The sequence below is a fragment of the Sinocyclocheilus anshuiensis genome, unplaced genomic scaffold, assembly GCF_001515605.1.
Source record: "Sinocyclocheilus anshuiensis isolate Anshui unplaced genomic scaffold, SAMN03320099.WGS_v1.1 scaffold360, whole genome shotgun sequence".
Classification (NCBI taxonomy): Eukaryota; Metazoa; Chordata; class Actinopteri; order Cypriniformes; family Cyprinidae; genus Sinocyclocheilus; species Sinocyclocheilus anshuiensis.
In genome coordinates this window covers 26959-43722 of record NW_015558556.1, presented here as the reverse complement: position 1 = coordinate 43722, position 16764 = coordinate 26959, and the positions used below count along the sequence as shown (strand labels likewise).

Sequence of the window (16764 nt, the reverse complement as noted above, 5' to 3'; positions counted from 1 at the left end):
ATACCGTATACCGTGATAAAAGCATAAGCAATTAATCGCAACATGAAAATTTGATACCGGCATATCCCTAGCGTGTATGTGTGTGCGCGTTTGTAGGTCATATTTTAAGTATTTTTTTAGTATATAATATTTTTAGTAATATAGCATTTAAAGTGCTCAGAGAACACCATTATGAAAATCACTTTTAACAAGTTTCAAACATGATGTAGATGGAATTAAGAACCTATCCAGTGCACTTTTTTAAGGATGAATATATATACTTCATCCTTCCCCAAATGCATTTGAAAAAAAAGTATACTATTTTACAAATTCATTTGTAATGCACCAAGTTTGTGCTCGATGAAAGCATGAAATAACTACATTTATAGTGCACTTTCAGTTAGTATAGACATGTCAATCCATTTTTAGTGTACTTATCATGAAATAAATACATTTGAAATACAATTAAGTATATTCATTTTTCACTAGGGTGACTACACTTTTTACTCAAGTTAAAGTAAAGCAGTATGGGCTCTGACATGTACGTAAGTAAAAAGTAGCCATTGCTACTACATATTTTAGCGTCACGCTGGTAACTGGACCTCACATCATATTGATACATTAATACAAAATAACTTACATTTCTGATTTTGTTAGCTAATGAATGTATCCAGGCTGAACAACCACCATATAGAACACAAGCAGGGAAAAGACTATGCTGACAGAAAAAAAAAATCACCATTCACACCAACACCAATCAGCCATATCCTAGATTATAGGGTGATTCAAAAAAAATATTATGATGCTTTACAAATTACAAAGTTGAGGTGAGTTATACTCTAAATATTATTGAGTTATTATTGAACTCTAAACAGAAATAAAATTTGAATGCAAGAATAATTTACACTTCACCTGGTTTACCAGTGCTACAGCATATACTGAAGAAACAATCTGACTTCACCAGTCAGTTTCAGATGACAGCTCAATACTACAGAAATTAAGAGTATACATTTCCATATATAAAAAAAAGAAAACGTATGAACATGACTGAGAACAGAGACATTCCAAACACAGACCTATTCACTGGCCTGAACAATTTGTCCTAAAACTGAATATTAATGTCTGTGCCATCAGCACTAGAAACATGTGGCAACATCCCTTATACAAAAATGAGAAACAAAATTACAAGGAAAAAACCTGAGCCCCTCCATAAACTGAGGAATAACTTTTAAGGCAAGACATACTAGAGCTTTCTTTTTACCCTCAAGTTTCAAAAACTGGGCATTAACTGTCATACACAACCTTATTACCAGAAGTCTTTGTTTAGCCTGAGAAGCAGCTGATTTTCAAAGTTCTTGGAATCCACACGTGCTCTTTTTGGTGTAAAAATCAGTCCTGAACAGTCGCTCACAGGCAGCTGAGGCTGGAAGCAGAGTGTTAAACCTTAATGACAAGTGCCATACTGCAAAAAAGGACTTTAGTACCTCCATTGTGTCAGTGGGACGGTTGAGATAGGTCTCCAGCTAACTGGTGTCATCTTGAGAGCAGGACTTTTTCATCGCTGAAGCATGCTGAGGAATTTGAGGCCTCGCCTTTATACACTTCCATTTGTTGTTTCAGGTGGCTTTTGATGTAGTCAAGACCTATGGAATTAAAAACAACATAGGTCCAACATAGTTCCAGCTTCAACAAACTCAACACTCTCACTGTTTTCCCCCTCTTCTTCTTCATCATCATCATCACTCTCTCTTTCTCCCATCTGACTTGGCCTGGCCCCTTCCACAGTTTCTGGAAGACTAAATGTTTTTTTTTAAATTGGAGCCATTATCCGTCTTTTCACGGATGTTGAACTCTGTGTGAATTTCATTCAAGGCACCTGCGAGTGCAGAAAAAGAATGTGTGCCTTTTAGTTGTTTACATGCTAGGGCAGCATAACATCTCTGTAGAGTTTCAAGATCTATCCAGTGGGCCGTGACACCTATGAAGACAAAAAACTAGATTGATTGGTTGAAAAAGGCGTGCAAATTGAGCAATGACAAGAAATAATATCGATCATGCCTCCAAACAGATTAAAACTGAAGTAACAAGCCTGGTTTAAAAATGTAGGAAGTAGAAAGTACAGATATTTGTGTAAACAGCAACAGTTTGAAAGTAGCCCAATTCCGTGAAAAAACTTTAAGAAATGGATTAAGAAGTTAAGAAAACAGTCCCATGCAGGGCTCTACCATCGATATCAATCAATTCAGCACCACAGCCATGGACAGCACCTGGAAACTTCATACATAAGAAGGTATACCTTAAGAAACCTCCTAAGGTATAATTCAGGGAACACGACTAGGAAAGGTATACCTTTAGAGTCTTTGTCATTTTATTTTTAAAATCCATTTAAACAAAATAGGTTTTATGTATACCTGGTAATAGTGGTTCAACGGATCACAAATCTCACGGTTCGGATCACATTATGGTTTTTGACCCACGGATCGGATCATTTTTCGGATCAGCAAGAAAATAAAAATATTAAAATTTAAGTTGCTTTCCATTTATTACTTAAAGCGAAGTACTTCTTTGATACCACAGCAAATACTACTAGATTAACTAAGAAAGTTTAAACTAAAGATTAAAGAGACAAGAGAACAGCCAGTAAAAATAAGAACAAATACACAAATTACAAGCATAGATAAATACAACAGAATATGTTACAAATAAAATAAGGTTGGTAGTATTCAAATACAGAAATGTAATATTTAGGGAAAATAACACTGCAGAGTGTTCACTGTAGAGTTATCACAGCTGTTTTGTTGTTCGATAATCATTAATGACAGCAGCAGTATTTATAGACTGCTGTCCCTTTAAGACCTGATGCACGGATCCGATATAATGATACACATCACATCCGATTTCTTTCTCAGCGGTTTTCATTCACTTGAGACATAACTGACTGTGTTTACCTGAATGATTGTTGAGATGGGTATTTTGTCATCATTTTATGTGTATGTGTCTGTTCAGAGGATTCAGTTCGGTGTTCGCGCTTCTGTGCGTGTAGAGAACAGCGCGCGAGTAATGAATCGAGTTCCCTTTCGCCTTTTCTCTCTGGAATTGTTTAAAATTCGCTTGCTTGTGTAAATATGAACAAATGATAAACTTATACTCTATTATAGTTCAATTTTGCAATTAATTTATTTGTTCATTTAACCACTACCTGGTAGCACCAATGAGAAATGTATTTTAAACTCAAAGTATGGCCCTAAACCTTAAGACATTACCATATTGGAATAATTCACGTCTAAAATAGGTACAAATGTGTGAAAGTCAAACTAATGTCATGTGGGGCTGTGTTTGTAGGTTGTCTGGATGTAGGGTGACAGAGGAAGGCTGTGGTTATGTGTCTTCAGCTCTAAGTTCAAACCCCTCACACCTGAGAGAGCTGGATCTGGGCTACAATCACCCAGGAGATTCAGGAGTCAAGCTGCTCTCTGAAAAACTGGAGGATCCAAACTGCTCACTGGACAAACTCAAGTATGTTATTTCAACTCTTTGGTGCCTGTTTGTATACAGTAGGTAGGCTCCATGCTTAAATACAAATTAGTCACATGTGAAACCCATTTACGAAATCACTACCAGGTGGCACGAGGGGACGGTTCACACCATTTGCTCAATAAAGTGGAAAATTTGACGTTTTTAATTGTGAATGAAGATAAAAAATAATTAAACTGTAACATTAAATCTCAACTAATTATTCATCACATTTTGGTTACATTATTTTTATTTTAAATGTTGCAGTACAACATTTTGAAAACCTTTTTGAAACCACATTACTTAATTGCAACTAAAATACAATGTTATGAAAAGTTGTTTTTGTTTTGTTTCTGCATAAAGATGCATGTTCATTTTCTGACTTTCTAAATATTGTTCAGTACCATATTAAAGTCAAAGTTTCATTAAAAAGTCACACCTTTTTGTAAAATAAATAAATAAATAAATAATAGGAGAAACAATCCAATGTTCTGCAGAAACACATTCGGTCTGAACACATGATCTTACTGTCAGTATTTTTTCCTGTACACTCTTTATTAAGGTACAGTTAAAATTTCTATATAATTTCTTAAGTAAATTTTATGATGTATGAAAATGTATATTGTATATTCTTGTGCTATTTTTCTGTTGCCGTCTGTCAGCCTGTGAAATTGATTCTCCTGCCATATTGAACATTTACCTGGATTTAGTGCAGGTGTTGATTTCATGTTCTGGTTTGAGACTCAAACACGCGTCTCACCGCTGGAGTTTCTTCAAGCTCTAGTGAAGTGCAGGAAGAGATTTTACTGCTTCAGAATCTCTGTGCTTTAGACCAGTTCAGTGTCTGAGAAACCAACCTCTGTGTGTGCTTTATAGTGTTGATCATGGAGGAGAGATCAGGATTACAAGAGGACCACGGAAATGTACGTCTACACACACACTTGTCTGATTTACTATCTTTGTGGGGACTTTCCATAGGCGTAATGGTTTTTCTACTGTACAAACCGTATATTTTATCACCTTACACCAACCCTACACCTAAACCTACCCCTCACAGAAAATGTCCAACATTCTCAAAAAAAAATTTAAAAAAATAAAAATCATTCTGTATGTTTTATAAGCTTGCTTCCCCGTGGGGACCTAAATTGAGTCCTCATGAGTTCATGTGTTTTCAGGGTTAATTCCCCACTGGGATAGAAAAACAGGTACACAAACACTGTCTGTTTCTCTCTCTCTGTCACACACACACACACACATTTTGAAAACCTTTTTGAAACCACATTACTTAATTGCAACTAAAATACAATGTTATGAAAAGTTGTTTTTGTTTTGTTTCTGCATAAAGATGCATGTTCATTTTCTGACTTTCTAAATATTGTTCAGTACCATATTAAAGTCAAAGTTTCATTAAAAAGTCACACCTTTTTGTAAAATAAATAAATAAATAAATAATAGGAGAAACAATCCAATGTTCTGCAGAAACACATTCGGTCTGAACACATGATCTTACTGTCAGTATTTTTTCCTGTACACTCTTTATTAAGGTACAGTTAAAATTTCTATATAATTTCTTAAGTAAATTTTATGATGTATGAAAATGTATATTGTATATTCTTGTGCTATTTTTCTGTTGCCGTCTGTCAGCCTGTGAAATTGATTCTCCTGCCATATTGAACATTTACCTGGATTTAGTGCAGGTGTTGATTTCATGTTCTGGTTTGAGACTCAAACACGCGTCTCACCGCTGGAGTTTCTTCAAGCTCTAGTGAAGTGCAGGAAGAGATTTTACTGCTTCAGAATCTCTGTGCTTTAGACCAGTTCAGTGTCTGAGAAACCAACCTCTGTGTGTGCTTTATAGTGTTGATCATGGAGGAGAGATCAGGATTACAAGAGGACCACGGAAATGTACGTCTACACACACACTTGTCTGATTTACTATCTTTGTGGGGACTTTCCATAGGCGTAATGGTTTTTCTACTGTACAAACCGTATATTTTATCACCTTACACCAACCCTACACCTAAACCTACCCCTCACAGAAAATGTCCAACATTCTCAAAACAAAAATTTAAAAAAATAAAAATCATTCTGTATGTTTTATAAGCTTGCTTCCCCGTGGGGACCTAAATTGAGTCCTCATGAGTTCATGTGTTTTCAGGGTTAATTCCCCACTGGGATAGAAAAACAGGTACACAAACACTGTCTGTTTCTCTCTCTCTGTCACACACACACACACACATTTACTTGGCTATCTAAATGGAGACTCTCCATAGGCATAATGGTTTTTATACTGTACAAACTGTATTTTCTATCACCTTACATCTAAACCTACCCCTTACAGAAAACTTTGTTAATTTTTACAATTTAAAAAATACTTTGTTTTACAAATGTTTTACAAAAAAAAAAAAAAGTTTTACAAATGAGGACGTCCCCAAAATATGGTTAAGTAGGTACACACACACACGCACAGCTTTAGTGATTGTTGTTGTGTTATAAATGTCTTTGTTTTTGTCTTCAGGGGTCTGTTTTCTCACACTGGATCCAAAAACAGCAAACACTCAACTCATTCTGTCTGAGGAGAACAAAAAGGCGACATGTGTGGAAAACAAACAGACGTATCCTGATCTTCCAGAGAGATTTGATCATTGGTGTCAGGTGTTGTGTAGAGAGAGTGTGTGTGGATGCTGTTACTGGGAGCTGGAGTGGAGTGGAGATTATGGTGTGGATATATCAGTGTCATATAAGAGCATCAGCAGGAAGGGATGGGGTGATGAGTGTGTGCTTGGATATAATGAACAGTCCTGGAGAATCAGCTGCTCTCCCTGCAGTTACTCATTCATACACAATGACATATGGACTCGTCTCACTGTAGAGCCCATCAGCAGGAGAATAGGAGTGTTTGTGGATCACAGTGCAGGAACTCTGTCCTTCTACAGGGTCTCTGACATGAGCCTCATCCACACAGTCCAGACCACATTCACTCAGACGCTCTATCCTGGGTTTAGGGTTTTTACTGGATCATCAGTGAAACTGTGTTCATGAATCACAATAGATTAATAAGGGTAGATGAGGAGTAACAGCTGAATATTTTACCAGTTAAAGAAAATCAGCATGTAAGAATTTAATCAGTTTTCCTTTCGACTGCACAAAAAAGTGAATTAAAATCAAAATTGTTCATATAAAAGTACATCACTGAAATCAATAAGATCAAGAAAAGCAAGTAATCAAGTTCTTTGAAAGCAAGAATATGATCATTCAGAATAATAATGTTGTGGCCTGTCATACCCTTCCACGAAGGAATGGCGGAGCGAAGCCTGCAATAGTTGTTCGGTTTGTGAATCGGAAGCATAAAGCCGAGTTACTGAGGCAGGCCAAGAAGTTGAAGGGTACGGGGGTGTACCTGAATGAACATCTTACAAAAGAGAACGCTGATATTGCTAGACGTGCACGGATTCTGAGGAAACAGAACAAGATACAAGCTACATGGACAAGAAATTGCAAAGTGATGATACAGCTAAATGGAACACCTGAAGAAGCCAAAGTATACGCAATAAGAGAACTCAAAGAATTTGATCAGTATGGATAATCAATCACACAGATCATAAAATGTACGAGATTGAAAATGATATTGACCTGGAAAATCACTTTTTTAATAATGTAAATAACAATTGTCGTGAGTATTATACAGAAGATAAATTTAATAGAAACGTGAATATGGAGGGGGCATTATCAATAATACATTTAAATAGTCTTTATAAAAATTTCATACACATTAAGGATTGTCTGTGTCATGTTTTGCCCCTGTCTCTGTTCCTGTTTGTCCTTATTTGGTCTTGGTGCTGTCCTCGTTTAGTTGATTATGATCCCATGCACCTGTGTTTCCCCCAATTATCCCCAGTATTTAAGTTCCTGTTTGTTCAGTCTTCCTTGGTCGGGTCTACTCGTTACCTACTCCTTGTGAACATCATCCCTGTGCTCTGTGTCTCCATGTTTGATGATTAAAGACTCTTGTATTGTGAATTCTCCGCATCTCCTCGTTTCCTCGCTCCCATGCTCCAACGGATTGTGACAGAAGACCCGACCCAAAACAGTAAACTCCGTGTGTCTACCCTCCGTTTTGTTTCCCGTTTTCACCCGGTGTCTTTTTTTTCCGTTGTTCCCTCATGGATGCCCTCCTTCGCCCGGAATATCTCCTCCTTCTGGAGCAGGGGGAGACATCGCTCGAGGACCATACGAGACTGTTCCAGCTGCTAGCAAGCACCACCAGCTACCCGGACGACAGGCTCTGTGCGTTCTACGATGCCAGTCTAAACATCGAGTGCAGAGCGCCGTCGTCCGAAGATGGTCTTTGAGTGGATTTCACCACCTTTGTGGAGTACCACTCCCGACCCAGAGCCCAGCCCACCATCGCATCAGCCCGAGCCCCCCATTGACGGAAAGCCATTTCCCGCCGCGATCAGCAAGCCAGCGCAAAGCCGAGCGACTGAGCAGAGGATCGCCCCGGACGTAGAGCTGAACCCGTCAGACCAGGTGCGAGAGCCGGCAACAATGCCCGACACGAGGGAGAAAGCCGCGGACGGTGTGAGCACGGAGAGAAGCTCCGCCCCCTGCACCGCGGCTGAGGGTGAGCTGAGTATGGCGCGGTGAATGTGCCACACCGAAGAGGAGAGGGCTCCTGTTCCAGAATCCAGCCCAGAGAGGGCTCCAGTCCCCAAATCCAGTCCAGAGCGCCCTCCAGTGCCCGCTCCTTGAAAGCGCCCTCAAGTGTCCGTTCCTCCAGAGTGCCATCCTATTCCCGTGTTCAGTCCAGAGGTGGCTCCCGATCCAGAGCTTAGCCTTGAATGCCCGGAGGCTCACAAATCCCCGCCCTCCCACCCGCTCCTGTCTGGCAGCCCCTCTGCTCACCCTCAGTCCACCATCATTACGGTGTAAACTCCGCGGGTCTGCCATCCTCCAGCGTCGCCATGGCTGGAGAATCCCTCACCTCCGCCTCCAGCCTCCGAGGCCCGGACTCCGCCTCGGCCCGTAGACCCAGCGGCTCCACCTCGGCTCTTAGCTCCCTCGCCTCCACTGTCACCTGTTGACCCACCAACTCCACCGGGCTCCCTCGTCCCTCCGGCTCCACCTTGGTCGGGCATCGAAACCCGCCATCGCCTTAGGACTCCGCTCCTCTGGCTGCACCTCGTCGCTCCGTCCAAACGAAATATGAAGGGAAAATAGTAGGAGGATTATTTATAAATGATATGACTGATCATCTTCCAGTTTTTGCAATCTTTCAAAGACTATTTGAAAAAAACAAAAGGAATTAGGATAAATAGCTTTAAAATAATTCGACATAGAACAAGAGAAGTCATTGCTGCTCTCGGTGAGGACTTAAAGAATCAAAATTGGAGTGAGGTTTATGTAAGTAAAGATCCTAATAGTGCTTATGATGCTTTTTTGTCCATATTAATTGAAAAATATGAAAAACATTGTTTGTCTAAGACTGTAAAGAAACAAAAAAATTTGCATAAACCATGGATTACTAAGGGAATAGAGAAAGCATGCAAAAAGAAAAATGCATTATACGGGAAATTTATAGCAACTAGAACTAAACAAGCGGAAAATAAATATAAGGTATATAAAAATAAATTAATAAGCATTATAACTATTATAAGAAGTTATTGGACAAGCATAAGAATAACATACAAACAACATGGAAAGTACTTAATAGTATAATTAAAAAGAATACTGTAAAAGTAGATTACCCAAATTATTTGGTTAATGATGATAAATTAAGTATAAATAAAATGAATGACATTGTATTTTGTTCATATTGGGTACAATTTAGCAAAAGAGATTGTGGAGCAGAGAACTGGGGATAGGATAGATTAAATGAATATTTCCAGTAATGATTACTCAATGTTTATTAGGGGAGTTGATGAAAAAGAAAATACTTGACATTGTTAATAATTGTAAGAACAAATATTCCACTGATTGTAATGATATTGACATATCGTTAATAAAAAATTTTTATAGAATATATAGTAAAACCATTTACACACAATTGTAATCAGTCCTTTTTAATAGGCATATTCCCAAGTAATATGAAACCAGCGAAAGTTATTCCTAAGGCATATTCCCAAGTAATATGAAAACAGCGAAAGTTATTCCTATTTTTAAAAGTGGAGATCGGCATCTTTTTTCCAACTATAGACCAATTTCTCTTCTTTCCCAGTTCTCAAAAATTCTAGAGAAAATATTTGTGCGTAGGCTTGATAATTTCATAGACAAACACAAATGATTGAGTGATCATCAGTATGGCTTTAGAACAAACAGGTCGACCTCAATGGCTGTGATGGAACTGGTAGAAGAGATTTCTTCTTCAATGGATAATAATGAATATACTGTGGGGGTGTTCCTAGATTTAAAAAAAGCTTTTGACGCTATTGATTATGGCTTATTAATGATGAAACTGGAGAGATATGGTATAAGAGGAAAAGCCTTTGCTTGGATAAAAAGTTACCTCGATGACAGATATCAATTTGTACAAATAAATAATGTTAAATCAGATTTAATGAAAGTTACTTGTGGTGTTCTGCAAGGTTCGGTGCTAGGCCCCAAATTGTTTGTACTGTACATAAATTATATTTGTAAAGTGTCTAAAGTATTAAAAATGGTTTTGTTTGCTGATGATACAAATTTATATTGTTCGGGGAAAAACTTGGAACAGCTTCTGATTACAGTGGAAATCGAACTAATGGTTTTCAAAAAATGGTTTGATGATAACAGACTTTCACTGAATTTAAGTAAAAAAACAGTTTATAATATTTAGTAATCGACAAAGTAACAATAAAGTTAAATTAAGGATTAAAAATTAGGAAATATAAAGAGTGTATGAAAATAAATTTTTGCGTGTTATAATTGATCATAAATTATGTTGGAAACCTCATATCAATCATGTAAAAACAAAAATGCCCAAATCCATTGCAATATTAAATAGAATAAAACATATTTTGAATGAAAAAACCTTATATATATTGTATTATGCGCTCATAGTTCCATACATTACTTATTGTGTGGAGGTGTGGGGTCATACATATAAAACTAATCTAAATGTAATATATATGTTACAAAAGAAAGCTATTAGGATTGTTAAAAGGGTTGATTATTATGAACCAACAAACAAATTGTTTATTCATTTACATTCTTTAAAATTTGTTGATTTAGTTGATTTATATACATCACAGATAATGTACAAAGTTTATAATAATTTACTTCCAAATTGTATTCAGAGGCTGTTCAAAATAAGAGAAAGTCAGTATAATCTAAGTGGATTGTATATATTTAAAAAAGTAAGGGCAAGAACTAATGCAAAAAGTAGGTGTTTATCTGCCAAAGGGGTACATCTATGGAATATATGTGATAAGGAATTAAAATTATGTAATTCACTTGGCAAATTTAAGAAAATTTATAAAAATAAGGTGATAAATAATTATATGACTCAGTATCAATAATTGTGAATATATTGTTATAATATTGAAGTAATAGCTGGAAAGTGTATTTTTGTTATGTTTGTTTTGAATGGTGCGGTCGGTCTCATATTTTCTTGATGACCGCGAAAAGAACTCAAAATACTCCGTAATTTTTGATCGTACAGATAAGAATAAGGTATAGTTTGAAACTGCAAGGGTCTACTTTTATTTGTGTATAGTCATAATAAGAAAAAAACAATGTGCTTTTGTAAAATAAAGAAAATAAACAGGGTGCGTTCTCCACCGTCTCGGTCTCTGTCACCTCTCTTCACAGACACGTAAATAAAACAACATGAATCTCAGCGAATACTTGCCTCAAAGACATGAGAAATATATATATTTGTGATATATATGATATATGAAATATATGATTTCATTTATTTCCCTTATATTCTGTGGAGAAATTTGGATGGAATAAGACACATCATAAGTTTTAGATCTTTAGTCAATTAATTAGTAGCTTAATATTTAACTTAATTCGTTTTTTTTATTCTTTAAATCTTTAAATGTCAAGAATCCAGTCCTTTGTATTCCGTTCATGATTGGAGAATATGCTCAGGTGTTGGTGTTATAATTGCGATAACTTCACACTTGATCAATTTAGATATGTAATTTAGAAAAAAATCTGTGATATCGATAGCTTTCTGAATCTGTGGTTTATCCTTTGAATCAAACCTTTATCTTATAGTTGAATTGTGTTTTAATGTCTGTTTTGTGTGAACGGGACTTTTATTTTGGTGGGGCGGTGTGACGTCATAAATCTGCGTCGCGCTCCTGCGTCTGAGATTCTGCTGAAGAAAGGTTTGTGTTTTTGATCCTTAAAGTGTTTGAATCAACACTAACCGTTCAGACAGTTTTACAGAGGACTTTGAAATGAATTAAATATGTTTTAATGTAGTGTTTTAATCTGTCTAATAACAGTAATGAACGTAGTTTTTAAAAGTAAAGCACATCCACACATGAGTAACAGAAAAGATGCGTCTGATTCAGCTCCCTATATAGTGTAGCAGTTCATCAAAAACACACTGTCTGCTCACTGGCCTGTAAGTAACGCCAGAGTAACAGAACTTTTAAAAACCAGTTGAGATTCAGTTAAATCAAATGCTCTGATAATGTTCTTTTTTATGCGCTTGGTCTCATAATTGTTTGTCAAGAAAGTAGTCTGTGTATTATTTGAAAAGTTTTGTGCGTCATCAGATTTAGACAGAAGAAAGTATGATTTTTGACTAGAATATTTTATTTTGACCTGGAAGTTTGAGGTTTGTGTTTATGGTTGTGAGAAAATGATTAATTGTTTTATGAATTGTGTGTTAGCAATCAGGAAAAATAACCCGACTGAAAAGTTTGAGAGAAAATATTATGCTGGCTTGTCTCGAAGCCACCTTGTTTAAAAACCATAAATAGTTTAGTTGGTTTGGTCAGAATAGATCTTGCGGGTGTTTGCTAGGCTCTTGCTGTGAAGTTGCTGGGGTGCAGTAACAGATATTTTTTGCAAAACTGGGGGTTATTCCAGAAAGCAGGTTATGTGACATACCCGGGTATGTTTAAGGTAAATAATCGGATAAACTCAGCATTCGGCTCCAAAAACAGAGGTAACTTTGTATGTATGTATGTAAGTAACCAACCAGCCATACTCTGAACATAACCTGCAGAGTAGCTTCTTCAAGGTTAGTTTACTTTAGAGCTAGTCTCAGCCTCAGAAAAGTGCAAACACTTCAGGAGTTTCGAAGTCGACATCTGTTGATGTGTTTGACTTGGTGCCATGGATATTAAAATGTTATTTATTTTGAATTTTAAAACAATATAGATGATTACTTTGTGGTAGTGCAGTATTTGTGAAGAAAACGGTGTATGTCAGGCCATAAATTCTAGAGCCCGACCGATATATCGTTTAGCCGTTATTATCGGCCGATGTATCGGCCTTTTTTTACTCCCTAATATCGGTATCGGCCCCAAAAAACCCATATCGGTCGGGCTCTATTAAATTCCCAAAACTACTCTTGCTTTGGTGTTACCACCCTATCAATAATTTTCTAGGGCTGCATTCCAGTTTTTTTTTTCTATGCCCTTCACTTGCAAACTTCCCTCCGTCTCGTTTACTCGGAGGTCATCATTGGTTGCGTTGCATGAGTGCCCACTTCTGGCAGAACCCTTGCAGTGGGCTGAACTGGAACGTCCTAAGCCAAGTTTTGAGTGTTTTTGTCTAATCAGGTCATTAACTCTGACTCTGACTGACTCCCTTACTAGTGCGCTGACTACTGAACTAGGGAGCTGATTGAGACACACCCAGAGATCTGTCTGTTAATTATTCTCATCTCAAACTCACAGAGAAACTCCTGCTGAAGCGACGGAGATCCTCGAGACACTGTTATAAAGATGGCTTTTATTAAAGTCGAGAGCGAAGACATGAAGATTGAAGAAGCATTTAGTGTCAAACATGAAGATACTGAGGAACAGACAGAGATGGTGTTTATTAAAGAGGAGAGGGAAGAGGTGACGATTGAAGAACATTTTCAAGTCAAACATGAAGATACTGAGGAAATAACAGAGATGGCGTTTATGAAAGAGGAAAGGGAAGAGGTGACGATTGAAGAAGATTTTCAAGTCAAACGTGAAGATACTGAGGAACTAACAGGTTGGTTTCATTCTCAAAGTCTTTCTTCACTCATGTATGCATGTGCTCTGGTGTATTGTAAATAAAGCCGTCAATATTGTCTTATCAGTTTGAGCCCGAATCAGACCAAAAAAATTACTGAAGAGGAACCTATGCAAGCACAACTTTTGCAGGACGTTTCAGTTTTTTTTCTTTGTAGTTGTCTAATACTTTTTAGATGCGCTGTTATTTGTAAATGCTACTGCTGTTTATGTCAGCTTTTACGGTTTTATCGTTATTAAAGCTTTAGTCTTCGTAATGGGCTCGTAATTCTGGTGACTAACCATGGCTTTACTACAGTGGCCAAATCAAATACAGAACCATATTTAGTGTGCCTGTAGCTTAACGATCATTTGGGTAAACACTAGGGCTGCTCGATTATGGCAAAAATCATAATCACCATTATTTTGGCAATATTGTAATAACGATTATTTAACACGATTATGAGTGTGGGCGATATGACCAAAACGATATGAGTGATTTATTTAAAGACAGTGATGTATCAAATATATATGTTATGTAAATAAGGATGCTATGACATCTATATTTTAGAGACCAGCACAATTTCACAATTCTCAATACCACAGAATACTAGGGTAACTAATATTAGTAAAAAAAAAAAAAAAAGCCCTCAATTATTGAAAATAATTAAACCGTCTGTAATACAAAAAAAACAAATACAATAGAATAAAACTATACAAATGAAACAAACTGTGCTTGAGGTGTTTAAGGCTAATGCAGGTCTAAAGTATTCAGTTAACAGCCTACTACAGAAATTAATAATCAAATGTAAAACAAAACAGCATAGTCTTCACTGTAACAATTAAACATTCTTTGTTTCTTATTGAAGCTACAAAAGAGCAGTGAGTTTGTCTTTTGTTGTTTGATTATTATTATTAAGCGCACAATCGGCAGCAGAAATATAGACTGCTGTCACTTTAAGACCCGCACAAATCCATGTATTTTCATTCTCAACTATTTAAGTTAATTTATTACAAAACGACGAGGGTTTATGTGAATAATCACTAAGCGCTGCATTTTGACACATTTTTGCGTGTATTTGACCGTTTAGGCGTCCATCAGGTAAAAGATGATTTGATCAATCCGATACCAAGTAAACACAAGGCCAGTATCGCAGATACCGATACTTTTTCCTTTTAAAATCATACATTTAAATGACCAATTACACATTGAAAATTAACAAAAACTAATGTTAATAAGCCTAAAATATTACATTTACCTTAAAGCTATGTGGATATTCTTTGCTTTTCTGAAAGAACTTTGCAAGCAGAGGAGCCCAGAATATGAAAGCAAAATTTCATGTTAAGCATTTTCCTCCCTTTAGGGCTGAACGATTAATTGCATTTGCGATATCGCGATATGAAAAAAATGTGTTTTTTCAACCGCAGAGGCTGTGATTACACTCGGTCACGTGACACGCGAGAGTAAAGAGATGTGTTCGACTTGAAGATCGATCGATGTATGACATCAAAGTACGGCGAGAGAAAGCATAAGGAGACGTCCGCTCTCTTATAGATCTCGCAGTACTTTGATGACACACCAATCGGTCTAAGCAGCGCTGCTTCAAGTCGAACACATCTAAGCAGTCTTCAGAGGAAGCATCAAGTTGGTACAGTGTTGCCAAGTCCACGGTTTGCCTCCAAAAACGTGATATTTAGCCCCTGGAGTGCGAATCTTACCAGGGGAATCCCTCCAAAAAAAACATGTATTTTACCCCCCTGAATGCGGTTTTTAATGGTGACCCCTTTCAGAATGTGATTTGGCTAGTTTTGAGTAGCAATTGAGCGGGTTTTGTTGTGAAAACCTGGCAACCCTGGCACGCTACACACGGAGTAACAGTGTTACGGTGCATTTCATTACTGAAGACTTCGACCTTAAGATAATACATATAAGGTAATATATATATATATTCTTATTTATTTAAAGTCTGTCCAGAGTTAACAGACAGTGTTTAAAAAATGCAATCCACATGTTTACATAGGCCTATATGTTTATTACAGGGACTTTGAATTACCTAAATACTGAGTGTGGTAAAGCAACAGATTTGTTTTTATATTTCTGCAATCTACTTTAGTTTGTGTGATTTGTTACTGACTTTCATATTAATGTTTACACCAGGCTTATTTGTCATTGCTTTATGTTGTCATAATAATTATTAGCCTACGTGCGTTCAAGGCTGGAAGTTCAACAAATCAGTCAGTATACTGTGATTGTAGTTGTTAAATAAATGTCATTCATATCAATTCACGCATCACCTAATTTCATCGTAACATGCTTGGCCTACAGAAAATAACATTTATGTTTAATCTATCTAATATTGTGTTGATCATACTATACAATGATTTATTGCTAGTCTTTGTTGAATAATACAGAACATAAAGAGCTTTAAAGGGGTCCTAATATGGTTTTTCACTTTTTCAACTTTAGTTAGTCTGTAATGTTGCTGTTTGAGCATAAAAAAGATCTGCAAAGTTACAAAGCTCAAAGTCCACTTCAAAAGGAGATATTTTATTTAACAGAAATCGGGACAGAATGGGACGAGACCTGGTTGAGCTGCACTAGAGAAGGCAACGAGTGTTATCACTATGTCGGAGACACGCTAGCTTTCCCAAGGCAGACGAACACAGGCCCAGCTAGCCAATCACAGCGCACGCTGGCCCAGCTAGCCAATCACAGCGCACGCTGGCCCAGCTAGCCAATCACAGCGCACACTGGCCCAGCTAGCCAATCACAGCGCACACTGGCCCAGCTAACCAATCACAGCGCACACTGGCCCAGCTAACCAATCACAGCGCAACTGGCCCAGCTAACCAATCACAGCACATTTTGTATTTACGTTTAATCTATCTATCATGGCAGAATCACTCTGGACCCCTCAGATCTAGCACACTCCCTCTTTGAACTGTTGCCCTCTGGTCGACGCTACAGAGCACTGAGCACCAGAACGGCCAGACACAGGAACAGTTTCTTCCCTCAGGTCATCCATCTCATGAACACCTGACAATAATTGTGGAACACACACTATTTATTCACTCATACACTTATTTATCTAACACACATACTCAGTCTACATTTCAATTTGCA

At 37.2% G+C, this 16764-nt stretch overlaps 2 protein-coding genes and 1 pseudogene across 2 annotated transcripts in view; all 3 read left to right on the top strand.

The window, feature by feature from the left end:
• Positions 1–6577, top strand: part of LOC107679420 (NACHT, LRR and PYD domains-containing protein 3-like) — a 19934-nt pseudogene extending 13357 nt beyond the window's left edge.
• LOC107679417 (gastrula zinc finger protein XlCGF8.2DB-like) overlaps positions 1–16764 on the top strand; it is a 124890-nt gene that overhangs the window by 86220 nt on the left and 21906 nt on the right. The window lies entirely within an intron of this gene.
• LOC107679418 (P2X purinoceptor 7-like) overlaps positions 11733–16764 on the top strand; it is a 9327-nt gene continuing 4295 nt past the window's right edge. Inside the window, exons 1-2 of the mRNA XM_016474964.1 lie at positions 11733–11807; positions 13335–13641. Of these exons, the coding sequence (XP_016330450.1) occupies positions 13383–13641 (259 nt within the window). The 5' untranslated portion in view covers positions 11733–11807; positions 13335–13382. The remainder of the gene's footprint in view (positions 11808–13334; positions 13642–16764) is intronic.